Below are 21,070 nucleotides of genomic sequence, written 5' to 3'. Positions count from 1 at the left end.
AGAACTACACTCGATCCATTCAGGATGGCTGGCCCCGTGCTCGGTCAGTCACTGCTCCGGTAAACGCGAGCGGCCGGTTACGTCTCCTGAATATCGTCTTTCTTGCGCTTTCGGAGCGGACTGATAAAATTAGAACAAGAAGAGGGAAATGTTACGCAGGCTGGAGCAGTGAGCTGAGGTAAAACTGGACTCGCAGAATTTTGTAGAAACACACTGAGAGACACAGTGTTAAAGGGGGCCAAAATTAATGATTATCCGAAATTAAACTCTTAGTCATTTTTTGAGATTTAAATGGGCAAACAAAATACATTATGGAACAACACGTTCCATGTTTTTTGTGATTTTTCCATTTTTAAATTTTTTTTTTTTTTTTGCATTGGTTAATTAGGACATCCCTTTCTAATGTGACCTCATCCAAGAAGAGCCCCTCCTCCAGCTTGTTACTCAGCCCTGCTGATCTCTTGAGAGGTGTGACTCAAAAGGAGCTCATTTACACATGAATATCAAGCACACACCTTGGTTAACTTGTGTGAAAGTAATAGTAAAATATGGGACCTTTAAAATGTTGTGAATCATGAGAAGACCAACATCGCTACCTATTGCAGTCGTGGGCTTTAAACTGAGCGTAAAGTACACGGATGGTGTAAAAAAAGCAAGTGAAGTCACACCAGGGAAGTGCACCGAATTGAACAAATGCTGTAGCCAATGAACAAATCAGCCAATTTATCAGGGAGGAAAGAAAAGGAAAAAGAAAAAAGAAAATGGTTTGCAAAAGTATCCGTCATGTGCCTTGTTGATCAGATAATCATGTGCGCTCTATATCCAGTCCTGCACATGGCATCGCACCCTGTCAGTGTCCTCGTTATCATGATGTTCTGCTGATACGCTTTCAAGCTCGATAACACAACCGAGTTCCGTGTACATGCGAGCATCCTTTGTCGATACACACCATGATTCAAATTTGCCCCTTAACAGGCAAAAACGTATTTGGGACTTCCCATTATTACAGCAATGAGGTGAACTTCAAACACTACTTTAAAGCTTTGTTTGAAAGCAGAAGTGGACGTGTGCTGTACTCTCCTCAGGTGGTTCCTCATTATCCGGACGACTTGGGCTCGAAGCATGCAACACACACCCTGCGCTTCTGCTAACATGCAAAACACGTCATGCACAAACCCCCGGGTACGTTTTCGGAAACGCGATACTGAGCGTGCTGCAGAAGTAGGCCAGGTAAGAATAAATCCCCAGTGCTGTAGAACTCTCTGGACAATCATTTTCTACAACTGCAGGATTAGATTTTCTCGTTGTCTTTTTTAATAAAATTATAACTTCTAATGAAAACAAAAAAAAAAAAACGATTTAGTTGTGTGGCATTTTAAACAAAGGTAAAATCTTGCCATACCGCCATCATCCTGCCACTTGAGCTAGCCACGAGGGGCGTTCAAGTCAAACCAGGACTTTTGATGGCGCAAACTAACAGAACACACGGTTAAAGGAGTAAAAACTCTATTTTTCTATATAATCCCCTGCTACACCTATCCCAGAGTTACACTAGTGCTTGGACACCATCAAGGTAGAAAATTCTCTTAATATGCCGGAACCATGATCAGACTGACTTGCTTCACGTCTGAAACTCTGGCCTCCCAGGAACTCCTTTAATGGCTCAAAACAGGAGGGAAAATCTGTACAGGCATTGGCAAATAACTTCAAGCCGACTTCCTGTTATGTAAATGCATCAGTGTTTAAAATTCACTGTAGCCAAACAGAATCCATGTTCCCCCACATGGACTACAAAATCAAGATAAAATGTTGCCATAGCTTCAACACTAAGTTTGTTTAGGACTGAAGCAAAATAAATAAAAAAAAACAATAATAATAATATATCCATTCAGAATGTTTAGTAAAATCGTGACTAACAGAATAGTAATTAAAATCGAATCGGTAGTTTCTTAAGACAGATGGTGCAGCGTCTTTTTTTTTAATGAAATAAAAAAATAAATAGTTACTGAAGTTTGCTTTGCATCAGACTACATCACACCACCAGTCATCATCGTTAAATCGGATTTATTTAATTCCTTATACATATTTATTCATCAGCTACACGGCACCCTTTGTAATTACACTCATCAGCCTTGAGAAGCAGCCTGAAAAAGAGACAATCCTTCATGTTCCTCATTTAAATGAGCTTGTTAGCGTGTGCCGCATCAAAGCCGAGAGCAAAATGAGAAAGGTTTACACTTGACATCTGATCTATACATAAAAAAGGTATACACAACTTTAAAAAAGGGACTTATAAACACCTCGAACAAGTGATACTCAAGCAGTCACCTCGGTTTACATGGAAACGTACAACGTCCTAACCTGAGAAACACTGAATAATGCATGCTGCTTAGGACCGGGAGCTACAAGCATCACTAAACAAGGACACTTATTTTTTTTGTTTTTTATTTCCCTCCCCTAATCAAAAAAGGTAGCCTGGGTTTCATGTTCATGTTCAAGAGAAAGTTTAAAAAATAATAAATAATAATGCTTTAATAGCGCTCGTAAATCATTCGTTTGGCAACCACTTATCTAAAGTGACTAACAACTGAAGGGAAACTCAAGCACAGGGCAGAGCGATTTGCGAGTCTCGCTGACAAGTGGCTCTTGGCGGGCGAGTCCTCGAGTCTGAACTCAACCTTGTGGGGTTTTTTTTTTTTTTTTAAACAGAGGCCACGATGGATTCTTCACGTCACTGTATTAAACTTCTGCCCTTTTGGAATAATAGCAGGGCAGAGAAAGAAAGAAAAATAGAAAGGTTTACACCACAGCGAGATTAAAGAGAACGGTGAGAATGGGGGAAAGAAATTCTCTTTTGTGTGACGATCAGGATCAGGTTCACTTCCTGGGGGCGTTGCTCCGTACTTGCTGGAACAAAACACTGTGCTTGTTATGACACGGCGATTGGGAATAACGCTAACACACATGGCCTACATTCATGCCAGCCAGACATGCGTGTGAGACTGTGTGTGTGAGACCTAGTGAGACCAACCCAACCCCGTGACAATCATCACTTGTGAAAAAGGGGAAATTCTTTCAGAAAGTAAGGCACTCCAGAGAACACTTACCACTCTCTGTCTGCAAGCTGACATTTATTATTGTTAATAATAATAATAATATATTATTATTATTATTACACTGAAGGGATTTTTTTTTTCCAAGGTTGAAAAACTAATCCTGCACTTTGAAGAGTTAATTTTTGAGTTTTCGAGTTATTCTTTATGATCCATCCGTGTGTAGCGTCGCCATGACTAGGTTGAAAACAGCTGCCTAAACATGCAGATTTTTATTTTTTTTTTAATCGTCCAATTTCAAAAGCTAAAACGATATCCAGAAGAGAGTTTGATGCTTTTACATTATTTATTATGATAAGGATTATGCATTTTCTTCCTGAAGTTAACAAGGGAGTGTCATGTATTTGGATTCTCTGAGAAGGGAGTGGCTTTAACCGTGTGAAGAATAGATAGGACTTATCTCGCTTCCACCACCAGCAACGAATACCTTCTCTTCTCTCCATACACGTGATGACGCAAACACAGTCTGTGTACATTTTGTATTTATACATACACATTTTGTATTTATACATACACTGTATGGTGTATACAGCTCTAAGTCAACTTGAATTGAATCCGATATTCAGGCGTGCGTCTGATCTGGTGCATGTCTAAATGATTCAGAGAGGATATGAATAACGAAGGTGTGGAGTGTTTCACTTGATGATTGATGTAGGTTACGCGGACGTCACTCCGGTCTGACCTTTCTATTATGGTCAAGGCGTGGCTGTGCGAGTTGCACTTTACCGTTAAGCAAGTCACATGATCTTTACTTTTATACAGGTTACTGAGGAGTGACTTTAAATTCCGTTTAAACCTGACGAGTGACTTTGGTTGCATGTTCAAGAGCAGCAGCAATAATGTTGTTCTTCTTCTTCACGTCTGAGTACCTGCGTTATGTCAGAGCCAAAGCATTCCTCTCCACCACACACTTCTGATGCCAAAGTGTTCAGCGAGAGAGAAAGAGAGAGATTCTGGAATTCGAACACTAAAGTGTAAGAGTGTTGCACCATTCAGCCCTGAATTGCTATGTTTTGTTTAGGAACGTTAATGATTAATCGAATGCCGTCGTTAAAGATTAAACTGATTATAACTTTATTAACTGATAATGTTTGTTTCACTGAATAATAGGTCACATATCTGTATCCTGTATATATACTGCTCTCTCTAAACACACACATGTATGTATATATACACATGTTGTACATAAGAGCAGTATCTTAACAACTTAGCTGCGTATTGGATCACAAGACGTTATTCACGTTCTGGAAAATAAATTGCGAAAAGTTGTGAAGTTGAGTGTTGCCAGATTGGGCCTTCCCCCCCTCCTTAGTAACTGGGCTAACTTTTGTTAACTTTGGCTGAAAAACGTGTCTTGAGCTGATAAATATTAGCCTAATTTTACTAAAGAAATATATGTGCATAAACATTGTCTTTTTTTTTTTTTTTTTTTAAGAGAGAGAGAGCTTGAGCAAGCTACGAGGGATTTAAAGGCCAAAATATGAGAGCAAAAACTCTCTTTTATGTACCTATATAATCCCCTGCTACACTAATTATCCCAATGTTTCATTACTGCGTAGAGACCATCACCAGGCCTCCCAGGAACTTCTTTAATGCCTCAAACACGAGGGGAAAAGGCTCAGGACTGTACAAGGGACGTGACGATAACTCCAAGCCGAATTCCTGTAACGTGCAAGTGAATGATTTTGTGCACGGTTCACACAGACAGATGCATCTCTTATCTGTCGATCAGACATTTTAATTTCTGAACATTCATGGCCTTCTTTACAACATTTGCACCGTTCAGATGTTTACTGAGGCTAAGAGTCTCATCACCGAACTGTGCTTGAAGTCTTCTGTAAATGTCAATCACTTTTTGAGCACTCATTCTCAAGCAATTTCATCAAGTCCCAGTTTGACTTGAATGCCCTTCATAAAATAAAATTGTACCCACTAAAACTCTCTCATATCTATCTATATCGCATCAGTGTTCGAAGGTTACTGTATTAAAACAGAACTTGCAGCTACTCTGTAGGTCTGAAAAGTAGAAAAGTGCACCATAAAAGGATTTTTTTAATGAGCTTTACATGCTCTGAAGAGACGTTTTCACAGACGTGGACGTGTTTTATTTCCACTCTGCTTGCTGAACGTATCGAGGTGGGAAATTATCTTATTAAAACTTGTAAATTTGCCACTGCCAAGGTACCATGAATGCAGCATTAATTTTCTATACGAGCAGTTCTCCAAGCTAGCACGGATTACATCTGCAAGGAAACTTGTATAGCCTGGGATATTAATGTTGCCTGTAAATTATCGTTTTATTTTTATTCTACATCTTCAAACAAGAACCTTCAACCAAACCTGCCAAAATAGTAATCGTTATTATAGGCAAAGAAGAACAAGAGTGCATGGACACAAAGGTTTTGTTCTCATGTGTGCGGCAAATTTCTCTCTCTGCTATTTTTGTGCAACGCTGACCGAAACCTTTCATCAGTGCACAAACAAAAAAGGAAACTATGGAACAAACTGGATGCGTCTGATCAAGAAAAGGATTACTAAAAATATCTTATAAAAAAAAAAAAAGAGAGAAAAAAAGAGAAAAGTCCCTTGCTTCTTCCCCCCTCCTGTTAGAGGGAAAAAAAACAAGCATGTTTACTTCATTCCATAAAAGTCCAAACAGTCCGGATTACTAAGGTTCAACTAGACATTTAATCACAGATAGCGATCTGCGAGCCCATCGTCACATGCTACTCTATCGGGATAATTAATGTAAATCCTTCACTGTGTCACTGCGACTCCTGCGTCAAGGGTGCAATCTGAACACTGCGTACAAACACATAACAGCCACATTCACAAGAGCCAAAGTACAAAAACCAATCGTTTTTTTTAAGTGCTGAGAGAAGCATCCATTTCCTCTTTATCCATTACAGCTGATAACCGAAACGCAGAAAGGTCACATCTGTGCGTGTATGTGTGCTTACAAAAATAGCTTCTTGTCTTTGGTGTAAAACAACATAATGTCCTCTGTCCTATTTAAACCTCTCAGGAAAGAAAACACTTATGAGTAAAAGTGACAGGCTGGAATATTCGTGCGGACGCGTTTGTGTCGCGTCGGGAGCTAATCTAAGCTCAGCTAACTGAAAAGTGACTCAGGGAATTTCCCTGGTAGATGTAACAAGCGTCTGTGTGGCAACTAAATCTGGTGAAAGGGAGAAGGGGCGTGGCTATAGCGAATGCAACACGAGAAAAAATAAAATACAACAAAACCTGAGGTAAAAGTTGATCATCATCCCATCCAGTGCTAATATTTTTCAATTGATATAAAGATTAGAAAAGCATTTTAGACACTACATGAAAAAATAAAAACAACAGATGAAGATAAATACAAGTTTCCGGTCAAGCACAGAACCTTCTTTTTAAACTTTTGTACATCTTTTTAACATCACAAAACTTACTTCATAACAAGCACAACTTTTTACACACTGGGATTTTGGGGAGTGCAGGAACGAGACATGGTGCTGATTCAATCCAGATCACCGTTTCTGCAAACAAACTCAGAAGATCACACATGGCTGGGAGATTGTTGAATTGAAAGCGTGTGTGTGTGTGTGTGTGTGTATGCAAAAACGCAGCCTGGAGCACCAAACAGTCCCTAATTTCCATGCGGCCTCCCAACGTGTACAACATTTTTAGAAATTCTTTTACACCAGGCGTGCTACGGTGGGTGTACACATGCTTCGGCAGGTCTCTCTTGAAACCGGGACTACGCTCCTATCTAGCGCTTTTAACCACAAATCTTTAAACCACCCCTCTTGCATCATCAACAGACATGAGCCAAAAATAAATAAATTTAAATCCCACTAAACACGTGATACAAGAAAAAAAAAAAAAAACGCTTCACAAAAAAAAAAAAATAATAATAATAAAGAAATCCTGTTGCAGTGTGATATATACTGTATGTATTTTGTGGCCACATCATTATTATTGGTGTATCGTCGTTATTATTATTAGCGGTGTCATCGCCCATCACCACTGCTTCTCCTCCCTGATGTCCCCCTGAGAGCATCACGCCTCCCAATTTACTATACAGATAAGGAAAATAATCCAATATATTTTGTATATTCCCTGCTCATTATAAAATTAATTTCTGGTTACAGCAAATGCACTTGCTTCTGAAACCTGTTAAACAAGAGTGTGACTTGCATCAAAGGCGACTAATTTAAAACTGGATCACATTTACAACAGCTACAGTAAAAACCTGGACTGCATGCACAGTATATACTGTATATACACACACGGTAACTGTGAACTTGCTGCAAATAGTGTGAAAAACAAAGAGAAGTACTATACTAAGAGCTACTAAACTAAACAGAGGCCTTAACCCAGTTCTGTCCTTATATTTGACATCATGCGGCATCATGTTTCCTTCCCTTTTGGATTATTAACTAAGCATGATTTAAAACTTCTTCCTCTTGTAGTAAAGTATAGGAAGAGGCAGCATTAATAATTGATATTAAACATTAATATTGGCAAGCATGCAAAATGTGTCACACGATACTTCATATCACAAGCTTTGGACGAATGACTTGTGCTTCGAGGTTAATTCTCATGCTAGGAATGGACAAATGGTACCATCCTGATACATGAAAGCTCCAGATGCATTGTGCTGGATGAATATACAAACATGAATAAATAAATAAAAGCTAATATATAATAGAAATAGAAGTTGTAAAAATCATTAATGATAAACGTCACATGATTTTCTTTAAAAAAGATTTTTACACATACATACATTATATATATATGTTTAATTTGAGGTGGTAAAAACGTTTCATATCATATCGTAATCATATCATATATCGGGCCATGCCCAATTATTCCTATATCGCTACTATGCAATATACGGAGAGATAACTACCTAGTAAATGCGGAACGATATACAGGAACAGGGACTCTCAGACTTGAGCACATCGTGTTACAAAAGAAAGCCAGCAAATCAATATAAAAAGTTTGGTAACATCTTGCAATAATTTCTCCCCACCAAACTGCATTATTTGTTCACGACTCGATTGTCAAGACGCTAGGATCGCCACCGACATGAAACGTGTAAGACACTTTAGCTTAGCCGCACCACTCGGGCAAATACAACCCATGTCAGACTGTTTATTTAAAGTCCCACAACCTGATTTGTACATAACCCAAAGGCAGGTTGCTGCAACATCGCGCCCTCGAGCCTACTCAAATACCTCCACCGAGGAGACGACTGTGGCGAAACACGCGAGCCGAGCAGTGTGTGTAAACAAACATGTCTCGCGGTAGGAAGTGGCAACAAAGCTGTATTTTTACTCGTATGTAGACAGAGTGTTCAGTTTAGCTCAGATTGTTGTACTAGAGCCTGGGTGTGACTACATAACAGTCGAGTGAGATAGGTAACGTTTGCACAAACCAGAACTGCAGAAAAAAAAGTGTTACATAACTATCTTAGAAAAACTGCAAAAAGTACAACTCCTGTTGCTAAACTTCCTCCAGCTCGACATAGGCACAGATGAATGAACTGCAACAGAGCGCGACACACTTCAGTTTCATGTAACAGCATACACCGCTTTGTGCTGGTATTGCTTTTTTGCAAAAAAAAAAAAATTTTTATCAATGCTTATTAAGCATAACCACGTACAGTAATCTGTTTAGCTTTACAAATCTGTTCTATAGTACAGCCTTGGATTGTGAGGACCAGAAGTGTGCTTGCTATCCAAAGCACTCGTACATCAAAGTGAATTTCAACATAAGAAATAATGGAAACTCATTTGTTACACAACCCAAAAATATTCATATAAAAATAATTCGTACAGAATATAAAGTAAAAATTAACCTGCACTTTACCATTGAAAAGAATCGTGGCTGGTGTGAGGAAGACGAGAGAAAAGACAGGGGGAGGGTTATTGTGTTGAACGAATTTCTCTCTCACTGACATTTGCTTTTGAGGATTTCTTGGCAATGCTACGTCTCATTGACGCTGAACAGAATCTTTTGCACTGCTACAGAATTTTTTACTTTTTTTTTTCTTCATGAGGGCTGTTGTTACAGTACAGTTACTAAAAACAGTCACCACTTGGATGCAAAAGAAAGAAAGAAATGCTTTACGCATGTACACACACATAAACATGGCCGCAATGTTTAAGTTAACAGTAGACGTGCAGAAAAAGCATATATATCAGCATATAAAGGTATATCAAGACATCGCTCGTTAAAGTAAAAATTTATTTAAACTTTTTTGCTCGTCCTGCAAAACGCTGGCAGAATAAGTTACTCACAATCTAAGGTTTTACCAAACTGGAACAAATCTAGTCTTGAAAAGCTATATTGTACTGAAACACACTTTTGAGGTAGGTACAATTCACGACTAGATTCACGAGTCCAGCGTTACAACAAGCTGTGTGCTAAAGAACGAGGTGAGAAAAGTTCCTGCTGCGATCGGAGTTATGAGGCGTGCAGTTTGAAAAATTCTTGGCAAACATTAAGCCTGGGAGATTCAGTGCCAAAGCGAATCGGTCACGACCGATCGAACACCTTAGAGACTTAATAATTAACCTCAGTTTTGTTCCTGTATTTATACACACCATGAAGTGAAATAAAATCCATTTCACCTTGTTCAAATAACACCAACCTGATAAATCATAAGGATTCTTACTTTGAGATTTTGTTTTTAAACACCACAGAAAAGACTTCTCTACCACTCACACACACACACACGCACGCACGCACGCAACAATCGATGTGAGGACACTCGTCTGACCTGTAGTAGCGCGACTGCAGGTAGGTGGAGCAAACGGCCTTGGAGACGTGACTGGCCGAGCCGAAGTCGATGACCTTGACGCGGTACGGCTGCCTGCGCGGATCCACCAGCATGATGTTCTCGGGTTTGAGGTCAGCGTGAATCAGGCCGAGGCTCTTGAGCTTACGCAGCGCCATGGCCACCTGCTGCAGCATGGCGCGGATCACCTTTAGCGGCAAAGGGCTGAACTTGTTCTGCTTCAGAAAATCGTACAGGTTCTGCTCGAGCATCTCGAACACCAGGCACGTGTGGTTGCGGTGCTGGAAGCACTCGAAGGCGCGCACCAGATTGTGCTCCTCGGCGTTCTCGCCGCTCAGGCGGGCCAGAATGCCCACCTCGATCTGACCCTGGCGCGCGTACGACGGGTGATTCTTCAGGATCTTCACCGCCACAATCTCGCTGGTGCCACGCTTCCAGCACTTTACGACCTGGCCGAACGTCCCACGTCCCAGGAACTCCAGCACCTCGTACGTGTGCTTCAGGGAGCACAAGACCTCGTGTTGGACCAGCTGGTAGTCCCCATCGTTGGTCCCGCCCCCTGGGCCAGCCACATTCTGATTGGAGGTCACCGTGCTACCCACGTTGCTTTGCAGCATGGCCGGCAGCGCCGGACGCTCCTCGACGATCTGCATGGTCCTCGCGGTGCTTCCCTGCTCCTCGCTTTTTTTACGTTCGAACCCACATCCGTCAGACGTCCCTGCGCTCTCCTTCTCCTCTCCTCCGTCCTCGTCCTCTCCTTCCTCTCCTACACACCTGTAAGAGGGACGGGTCCCTCTGCACGGCTCTCCGGGAGCCACAGTCTGTAATGAATATCCCGCACCTTCCTGCGTACACGTCTTCAAAGAGCGGTGCTTACTGACGTTAGTCGGATGCGCGATGCCAAGGTTCACACCGACCACGTAAGTGCGAGGAGGCTTCTCATGGTACACGCAGCTGCTGGCCTCCACTTTCCTCACACTGCTAAAGGCACTTGTCTGGGGCTGATGCACATGTGGTGGGCAGACCAAAACCTGTGAGGCCATACCTGAAAAAGAGAAGAAGAAAAAAGGATGAGTAAAGCGTGATGCGTAATCATTTAAACAAATCATCAAAGAATAAAAGAAAAAGCGAGTACGTCTGCATCTGGCGGTATTAAATGACGGCCGCGCTGTTAGCTGATAGGGATTAGGAACACTCGGTTTACACAGAAGAGCTTCTTACGCTAGTACAACATATGGCACAAGTCTGAACAGGAGAACACACACACACACACACACACACACACACCCCCACACACACACACCCGTGTCTCTGCAACATAAAATCTGCAGAGCATGAAGCAACCAATGAAGGCAGTTATGAAATTCTTAAGCACGTCTGAGAAATTTAAAGAAGCACAAAATGAAAAACAAAAACAAAACTAGGCAGGCATGAGCAAACTTTAATGACCTGGTTCCAGCGCCGCCTGAAAGATCGTAAGACAAAACCCAATTTGTAATGATGACAGAGAGCTCGAGCACAACATACGTTAGCAGGCATTTCCTGACTCCCCGAGATCTGGCAGGACAGCCTGACTCTGCCGGGGAGCCTCCAGCTAAACGGATCGAGTTACGAGTATCTCTGTTCAACTGCTGCCAGAGACAGGTGGCCTCTCACCCGCCTTCGAGTTCACAACCGCAAGGGTTTAAGAGGGGGACAAGAACGATGAGAAGGAGAAGGAGGGGGAGCAGAGTCGAGAAAGACACCTGTTGATATCGCAGCTGTTTCGCGTAAACAACGGGAAATTACCGAGAGCTGAGTGTTTGGGCCCCGTTGAACAAAAGCAAGCTCAATGGGAGAGAATTTCACCCTCGGGGTTAGAAAGTGGCAGTAAACACAACGTTTGGCTTTCCACCTTTTGTTACTCGCTTCTGTCTGTCTTCTGTAAGCACGGCGACGTCGGGTGATTTGTCAAGCAGTGCTTAGGAGATTACTTTTTAATATATATTACAAGCTGATTGTTTACAGATCTTTAACAATTATTTGAATCACAATGTGTAGGAGTATACTAATTTCTCTGCACTTTTTTTTTAAACACTGAAATTCTTAATTACAGGCTGGACTAGTATACAGTTCTGTGCAAACGTCTCGTAGGTACAGTAGGTTCTTCATATTAACAATGCAGACTAAATCAAAGTGATGGGGGAAAATGTTCTGCCTAAAGATACAGTTCTAAAATTGACTGTTTTTGTAACGTCAGCAGCAACCTTATTTCCCCACTCGTCTGTTCCAACCACTCAGCATTTAACATCACCAGTATGCTAATCATAGCCCTGATCATCTGCCTTGAATAAGATGATATTTGTCTAGACTAGACAGAAAATGAGAGCCAAACTGTCCTTCGGGAATTCCTGTAGATCTAGTCCTCAATCCTACTTAAAAAATAAAGTCTCAAGAAAGTCTGTTTATTTCATGAGGGTGGGATCAAACCTATTGCACAGTACTGTATATTTCTTTTTTGTAAGAAAGCAGAGTTTAATGATAACAAAAAAACTAAACACATTATGATTATGTTGAAACACAATGCGAGACTGATTTAAACTTGGATATTTAACTATTAAATGTACCATTTAGAATTCAAACCTATTTATCAAGGTGATCAGCAAATAGGGCCACAAATAACCTCAGAGAGAGGATGTTTGCCAATATGTATTTATTGCATCAACGTTATTTACAAAGGAAAAAACAAACAATAAAATTGTTGACTCCCTCGACATAAATTCCTGAACATACATACATTATTGTAACAAACTGCAGCCTTTTTGCAATTAAATGTTCCCGCATGTAAAAAAAAAGGGATTTAAAATTTTTATGATTAACTGTGCTGTACTAGACTGAAAAGAAATCATCTGTAAATCAAGCCTAGTAACGTCAAAAATCCAAACAAGAAAATTGAAGAGATCTGATTCTCAAAGGACGGTCGGTTCAACAACGTAGTAAAAACGTATTAACAGCTAATAGCTAAGCCTTACTCGTCTTACATGTTTGTCCCCTGTAGAATAACATGTAGTATACTTGTCACACACAAGCTATGCGGTTATTCCATTTGAACTGTACGATCGTACACATGTACGTGCTTTCATTCAGTGTGTAAGCAGTTTAACTCTGAATCAACCAGACCACAGAAAGAAAATTAAACATGACGAAAGACACCTTGGAGAGGCGATGTCTTCAGGATCAATAGAAGGGGAAAAAAGGATGAGACAGATGCTTTACATTTATTACATAAATAACATTTAATTAGTAGAGTCTTGGTTTTTGGAAAGGAAACGTTTGACTACAGAATCAGCAAATGGGATTTCTGCCAAAAGAATGAGACTTTTGTTTTTTTAACAAAATGTGTTTAAATTTAGCTTGGAACCCAACCAAATGACTCAACTTTGCTCTGATTTAGAGTAACATTTTAGATGCTGGTTTACTAACTAATCACGATAGTATCATTCATAAATTGCTTGATTTCCCCAGCTCAATATCTGAAAGTTTATTATTCCCTGTAAACTACCTTTATTATTTCCTGTAAACAACTTTTATCACTCCTCGTAAACTACTTTTTATTATAATATACCTTTTTTAATTTTATTTAAATGATAAATGTCCAATGCATGCCTGAATCATGAGTTAACTGCAACAGATTAGTGTAAGCACTTCTACTGAATAAAACACACTAAACACACACTTCCCTGTCTAAAAAAAGAGAGAGAGAGAGAGAGAGGATTATAAGTGTATGTGTTAGGATTAAAACATTTTAGCACAAGATGAAGCAAAGAAGCCAACTAAAGAGGGTCTTAATTCAGGGAGAAAAACAGAAAAAATAAAGGGAGTATGAGCTCCTGCTAAACATTGTATGCATTAAAGAAACCAGTGTGTTTTCACACAATGATCTGGCATTTAATTATAAAAAAAAATTAATTGGAAAAACAAAACTTTATAATTATTTTTTTAATGCTGCATGTTATTTTCTAGTTTGCATAACTCACATTAAAGGGGAAAGAAAGGAGAAGTATTGAGTAGAATAAAGCAGAAGTTTGAAGTTAGTGTTTTTTTTTTTTACATTAAATAGCCAACTCACCCAGGATACTAGTCAACAGCTAAGAGAAGTCTCGAGTTCAAGTACTAGACCAGCTTGAATACGCGGTCTGTTTCTCTCCCTCTTTTCTTTATCTTATTCTAATGAAGTTTGTTGATAAACACTTAAAACAAATAAGAAAGTAAGAAAATCAACTTCAACAAGTTTTTTTGTTTTTGTCACCATGGTGATGTAACTTTTTTTTCCCCCCAAGCACGCGCCACCAACTGTTGACTAGCCCCAAAACTACTCGTCGTAAACTACCAAACTAGCCGGATTTACCAGGTCGATATTCCACCCGCGAGTTGTTTGTCGACGTACCTTCACAGCCAGAGACTGTAGCAGGACGGCGGAGACATGTCCGGGCTGTAATGTCCACCCTGAGAAGCCTCTAAACACTCGCCACAAGCTGCCATCTTGTCGCGCGCTGCTGCTGTTGCTGTTGTTGTTGGACAGCGCGCGAGAAAAACACCGTCATCCCCGTCATGCTGAACCGCTCATGCGCTAAGCCATTCAATGAGGATCTCCTTGGCAACAAGACGGACTTTTGCTCTTCATTTCTACAGGGAGAAACCCTGCTAGGAGAAACTTCCTTCTACTCGAACCTTCTGCTGCTTCCTGCCTTTCCGTTCCTCGCTCTGCTTTTCCTCTACTCTGCTATTATGCTAAGCTAACGAAATCGTTCTTCGGCCGTGCTGCGCGAGCTCCTCGCTCCTCCCACACTCAGCTTCTTCCTCTTCTTCGTCAGTCTCGCGTCATGTCTGGAAGCGGAAGTAACTTTTTCCTGGCTAAAGAGAATAATTTTCTCTTTTTTTATTATAAGAGGAAAAAGGAGGATGACGATAATAAATTTATGATAAATTTAACCTTTATAATTGCTAGGTTTTATCCATAAATGTAAATGTAATAATAGTCCACCCTCTTTCTTGTATTCAAAAATTACATTATGAGATACTTAGAAAGTTAAAAAAAAAAAAAAAAACTCCAAAGCAAATTTTTTGTTTCTGCTTCTGGTGAAAAACCTTTACAGGTTGTTTTTTTTTTTAAATAAACTTCTGTTTTTTTTGTCATCGACTGCTCCTTTTGTCCTCCCTGGTTATGTTGTCTGGATTGTGTATTATTGTTTTCATAAAAAAAAATCAACCTCTGTTACTTTTATAACTTAAAAGGGAATGACATAAATATTCATTTTCACAGTCTGTTGCTTCAGACTGTAAAAATTATATTTATGTCATTCTCTTTTAGGCATAGTCAGATGTGACTATGGTATACTGAAGTATAATTACAAGCATTTCATAAGTGTCGAAGGATTTTATTAACAGTTACAATAAGTTTATGCAGAGTCAATATTTGCAGTGTTAGCCCTTCTTTTTCAAGACCTCTGCAATTTGCCCTGGCATGCTGTCAATTAACATCTGAGCCACATCCTGACTGATGGCACAGCCTATTCTTGCATAATCATTACTTATAGTTTGTCAGAATTTGTGGGTTTTGTCCACCTGCCTCTTGAGGATCGACCACAAGTTCTCAATTTGATTAAGGTCTGGGGAGTTTCCTGGCCATGGATCCAAAATTTTAATGTTGTGTTCCCCAAGCCGCTTAGTTATTACTTTTGCCTTATGGCAAGGTGCTCCATCATGCTGGAAAAGGCATTGTTCATCACTAAACTATTCTTGGATGGTTGGGAGAGGTTGCTCTCTGAGGATGTTTTTGTACCATTTTTTTTTCATAACTGTGTTTTTAGGCAAAATTGTGAGTAAGACCATTCGCGTGGCTGAGAAGTGACCTCACACATGTTTCAGGATGCTATACTGTTGGCATGACACAGGACTGATGGTATCGCTCACCTTCATTTATTTTTAAAAGGGCATCAAAGGATCTACTTCTCTCCAGAAAAAAACATCAAGGACAGACTGATATTCTACAAAATATACACGGATTGGACTGCTGAGGACTGAGGAAAAGTCTTTTTTTTTTTAATTGTTTGAGGCATCTGGAAAAAAAAGATTGTTCTGAGAAAAGGTAAGTGCTACCATCAGTCCTGTGTCATGCCAAAAGTAAAGCATCCTGAAACCATTCATGTGTGGGTTGGAGAAAATTATGTACACACATTTCTAAATCTCTGTTTTTAAACGTCGTTTAAATGTTATTTGTATACACTCTCACTCACTCATCTTCTATACCGCTTTATCCTGTATTCAGGATAAAGCGGGGACCTGGAGCCTATCCCAGGAGACTTGGGGCACGAGGCAGGGTACACCCTGGACAGTGTGCCAATCCATTACAGGGCACACACACTCATACACCCATTCACACACTACGGGCAATTTGGGAACGCCACTTAGCCTAATCTGCATATCTTTGGATTGTGCGAGGAAACCGGAGTACCCGGAGGAAACCCACCAAGCAAGGGAGAACATGCAAACTCCATGCACACTGAGACGGGAATCGAGTTTGACTGGGAATCGAACACAAACCCAAACCCGAATCCTGGAGGTGCAAGGCGACAGTGCTAACCACTACACCACCGTGCCACCCATTTGTACACATTTCAAATGAATTTGCTGTTAAATTCGTTGCAAACTAATCCTAGTTCGGTTGGAAAGCCTGTAAACAAACCTATAGCATTATACACATTTGTCACAAATAACGGATTAATTTTATCATTTTAGAATTAGGTTTATAATCAGTAAAATTGCTTGTATACCTACTTAAGACATGAAATGTGACCTGTACAATTAATTAAAGCCAAATACCAGCGTGAATATTAACACTGTGGTGCATTACTGCCATCTACTGGCATGATTAGGTAGTACAACAATGGTGTCAAAATCTAGGATGAGTAGAAAGCAGTGTCGAGTGCCTTTTAGAATGGGGAGTTACTGATCAGGGTGCCTTAACACGGTGCACAGGATCTGGGTCTGCATGCATGGAGTTTACACATTCTTTCCATGGTTGGTGGGTTTCCTCCAGGTACTCCGATTTCCTTCCACAGTCCAAAGACATGCAGATTAGGTCAACTGGCGTCCCAAACTGCATGTAGTGCTTTCGTGATTTATTTTTTATTTTTTGGAACCTTCCCAGGGTGTACCCTGCCTCATGCCCCAAGTCTTCTGAAATAGGCTCCAGGCCCCCCACAACTCTGTATATAGGATAAAGCGGTATAGACAATGAGTGAATAAGTGAGTGAGGGACTGAGTCACTGATCAAGGAAGGAACGATTTATTGTTGATCTTAAGAAAGTCTGCTTAAATGGACAGGGAAGCTGAGGAGAAACAAATCTATAGGTGGTAGTGGTGATTCACCCTACAGAACTCCAACTAGATGCTGAAAGGCAAGAGTGTATGGAAGTACCAGATAAAGCAGACAAAGAGTTCAAGGCACAGAACAAGTCAAGACAAGATTAGGGAGGGATGCATTAGACGTTTTAACAATTCAGGTCTTAAGAGGCCAGGAGGATGAGGAACAATGAGACCTACAGTATAGTTGGCGATAATGTAACTGACTTACTGGATTCCAACAGTCGATAAACAACAAAGTAGACTTAACTATAATGTCACCTTAAAAGTAATAAGTAAACCCACAAGGATTCACGTTACAAAGAAATAATCAACGATTGAGCGTTGTGATGTCATAATGTCAAGTTTATTTATGTAGATATATTTAATGTTGTACAATGTAATGTTAATTCCTGATATTATTCTAAAAGCTGTATTCATCCATCTACTGTAGGAACCTCTGTAATCCAGCTAGGGACCATGGAGGCCAAAGTTAATTACAATTGTATTTTTTTTTTTTTATTTTACAACCTTGGTAGGACCTCCGGTGGACATTCACACTCACTGAGGAATTTGGGAACGCCAGTTAGCCTAATCTGCATGTCTATGGACTGTAGGTGGAAACCAGACTACCCAGAGGAAACCCACCAAGCACAGGAGAACATGCAAACTCCACGCACACAGACCCTAAAGTGGGAATTGAACCTGGAACCCAGGGGTGCAAGCCGACGGTGCTAACCATCAAGCCACCATCAGACATGTTTTAGCAAATATAAAGGCCAAACCTGGCATCTGAGCCATGTTTTTCTGTCTAAATGCTGCTTGTTTGTGTTGTAGATGAGAAAAGAAAGCAGTGAAACACAAGCTTGGTTGCAGTCCTGTTTATTAAAGGAAAGCTCTCGGGTTAAATATGAGAATTTCTGACACATAAAACAAACTTATACGGTACACAGTGGTGATAAGCAGAAACATCTATACAGCATGTAACTGCGATTAGACTCTGTGTCTGTTGCAAACGTGTCTCATTAACACACAGTTTGGTAAGATAATGCTACAGGAACAGTTAAAATACTCCATCGTACAGATTCAGCATCGCCTTTATTATCTTGGCCCCGTCATAAATAGTAAATAATGATAATTATTCTGTTGAGACTAAGAATTTACATCACAGAACGATGCGAGTGCTCGAGGCAGTTGTTCATGTGTAGAAGTACACTCTCTTTCTCTCGAAATACTGCATTGTAACAATGTGGGACAGAGACACAAATTGCAACGTGGAAATGATCTCTTTGAAAAACATGCGTAAAAATGTTATCTAGAAAAAAGAAGCGGTTTAAAAGGATCTCTTAGGATCTCCTTTTTGTTTCTGAAAATGTAGACCGACCAACACAAAGCTAAACAGCAAAGAGAGCAGCGCACATTTATCGAGGCCAGCCCTCCACTGAATAAGGCACCAATCAGATTCTGTACACCTTCACACACTCAAAATAAAAATAAAATAAGCGCAGATTTCCCTAATCGCACATCAGGATCCCATTTGGGCAAGTTTGACTAAGAATCTAATAATGTAACTCAAAATGTAACATTTAAACTGATCCACAGGGTAGGTATTACACTTAGAAATCATATTTACAGTACTTCATCAAATGTGTGGTGGGAGACGGGTTTAGTAGGACAGCCCAGTTTTAGCAGACTCCATGCATTTATGGGATTTTTTATTTTTTTTTTTTACATACTTTAGATGGTGGTTACTTTAAAGTAATGATATTCGAAACCAGACAATTATTTTTAAGGTCGTGAGACACAATAAATCAGGAACTGTGTAACTTTAGCCATTTCGAGTGCCCAAGAAGTCTCCATACAGAGGATAAGTTAACATTCTTTCAGCAACATTTCTTACAAATACGTATACAAGGGGACGTTCAAGTCAAACCGGGACTTGTGATGACCTTTCTTTTGAATGTGGGCGTAAAAGCGCTTGACATTTACAGACGACAGTACGTGATGAGACTCCTAGTCGCAGTAAAATATTCGAATGGTGCAAACGCGCCGTACATTCGTGAATGATGATCCTGACCGAAGTGGCTCAGGGCCCACTGCAGTCATTTCCGTCAACATTCAGCGAGTAGAATGACTGATCCTTGAGTCACCCAGACCATTTAAAAGTTACAGGAACTCGGCTGGGAGTTATTGCCACATCCCCCGAACAGTCCTGACCTCGCTCCAAGCCATTTCCACTAGTTAAGGGTTTAAAGGGGTTCCTGGGAGGCCAGCGATTCAGACATGACTAAAATAGGTAGTTTGGCTGACAGGCCTCCGGCGTACCTTGGTGGTATCCAAGCACTAGTTAAATGCTGGGATGAGTGCATTAGTGTAGCAGGGGATTGTATAGAGAAATAAAGGGAGTTTTTACTCTCATTAATGTGTTGTTATTCGGTGCAATCAAAAGTCCTGGTTTGACTTGAACAACCCCCATATTTCTTCAGATAGCATCCAAGTATGTCTTTGACAAAAGGATGTACGGAAATCGTTCTGATGGCTCGACGAGGAAGCTGTCGCAAGTGTGACTTTGCCTTATGTATGGAGACGTTTGGGGAACACTCGGTCCTGTGGAGCTTTATATGAATACATATTGCCTTCAGTAACTAACTGTTAAGAATGAGTGAAAGATATTTGGAAAATTTGGAGAGGTTTAAGAGTAATATTAGCAATTATCTACCGTCAGTTTTAATCTACGTTTGATTTCACTGTCCCACTCAGTTTAATATACACTGCCTGGCCAAATTGATGAAGTTTGCATCACAAAAAAAAAAAAAAAAGTACAAGTCGGAGCTGTGTTTAATAGTGAAGGTAGGAGCATTTCCATGCACACAGTGTACGAAGAACTCACAGGATTGGGTCCAAACAGGTGTGTGTGGATAAGAAAAACGTCTTCTAAGTAAGACTAATCAGACAAAAAGGCTTTAATATGTTAGGGAGCATAAAGATTGGATTTTGTAGCGATGGAAAAAGGTTGTGCTGATGAGTCCAGATTTTAGAGCGTATTTTAGAGCGAAGATCATGAAGCGATGCGCCCATCATGCAAAGTGTCCACTGTACAAGGCAGTGTTATGATCAGGGGTTGTTCAGTTGGTCAGGTCTAGACGCAGCAACATTATGTGGCAATGAAATGAAGTCAGCTGGCGACCTGATGGCATGAGCATATTCCAGGACACAAATTGTGAAAGAGGGGTTCGGGCAGCATGAGGAACATTGGACATGCACTGCAATAAAAGTTAAAGGTGGTCAAATGGAACATGAGTTTTTTTTCTCTTTTTTTGGCCAGGCAGTGTATAATAAATAGTCGCTATGGGTTAATCACTTTGTGGGAATGAAATAAATCTTGAAGTCAAGCCTTCAACATATTATCTCATGACTACAAGTCCCTTAATTCCAAACTTATAGCTCGGAATATTACGCTTATTGTAGGATCCATAATACGTTTAATTGTAACGTTGATATTCGTGATAATTTCTGCTTTGTCTTCACTGTCGCTATGCCTTTACGTCATCTTTATCGGTTAGGTCATCGCTAGTTAAGCCATTATCTTTAAATCAATAGCTAGATAGATATCCAGTGTCCATGTTACCCAGTTGCTTAGCAACAGCATTTTTTTCAACACAGTGACTTGTGTATAAAATGAGAGAATTTGATTTATTAGGATCTCTAAATATCGTCTAGACATTTTAAACTCTTTCCACCTTTTCTATAACTTCAACTGGCACAAAACAGAAGCAAAAAAAAA

General features: G+C 40.2%; 1 protein-coding gene across 3 annotated transcripts in view; it reads right to left on the bottom strand.

Annotated features, from left to right (window-relative positions):
• The window catches only part of hipk3a (homeodomain interacting protein kinase 3a), a 52,071-nt gene extending 37,361 nt beyond the window's left edge, over nt 1-14,710 (bottom strand). For all 3 annotated transcript variants that reach the window (XM_053506176.1, XM_053506177.1, XM_053506178.1), the window contains exons 1-2: nt 14,330-14,710; nt 9,886-10,948 (exon numbers count right to left, since the gene is read on the bottom strand). In XM_053506176.1, coding sequence (XP_053362151.1) covers nt 9,886-10,946 — 1,061 coding nt within the window. In that variant the 5' untranslated portion in view covers nt 10,947-10,948; nt 14,330-14,710. The remainder of the gene's footprint in view (nt 1-9,885; nt 10,949-14,329) is intronic.
• Nucleotides 14,711-21,070: the final 6,360 nt, after the last annotated feature.

The sequence above is a fragment of the Clarias gariepinus genome, chromosome 10, assembly GCF_024256425.1.
Source record: "Clarias gariepinus isolate MV-2021 ecotype Netherlands chromosome 10, CGAR_prim_01v2, whole genome shotgun sequence".
In the NCBI taxonomy this organism is placed as follows: Eukaryota; Metazoa; Chordata; class Actinopteri; order Siluriformes; family Clariidae; genus Clarias; species Clarias gariepinus.
The sequence above is the reverse complement of the archived record's forward strand: the minus strand, read 5'-3'. Positions and strand labels throughout refer to the sequence as shown.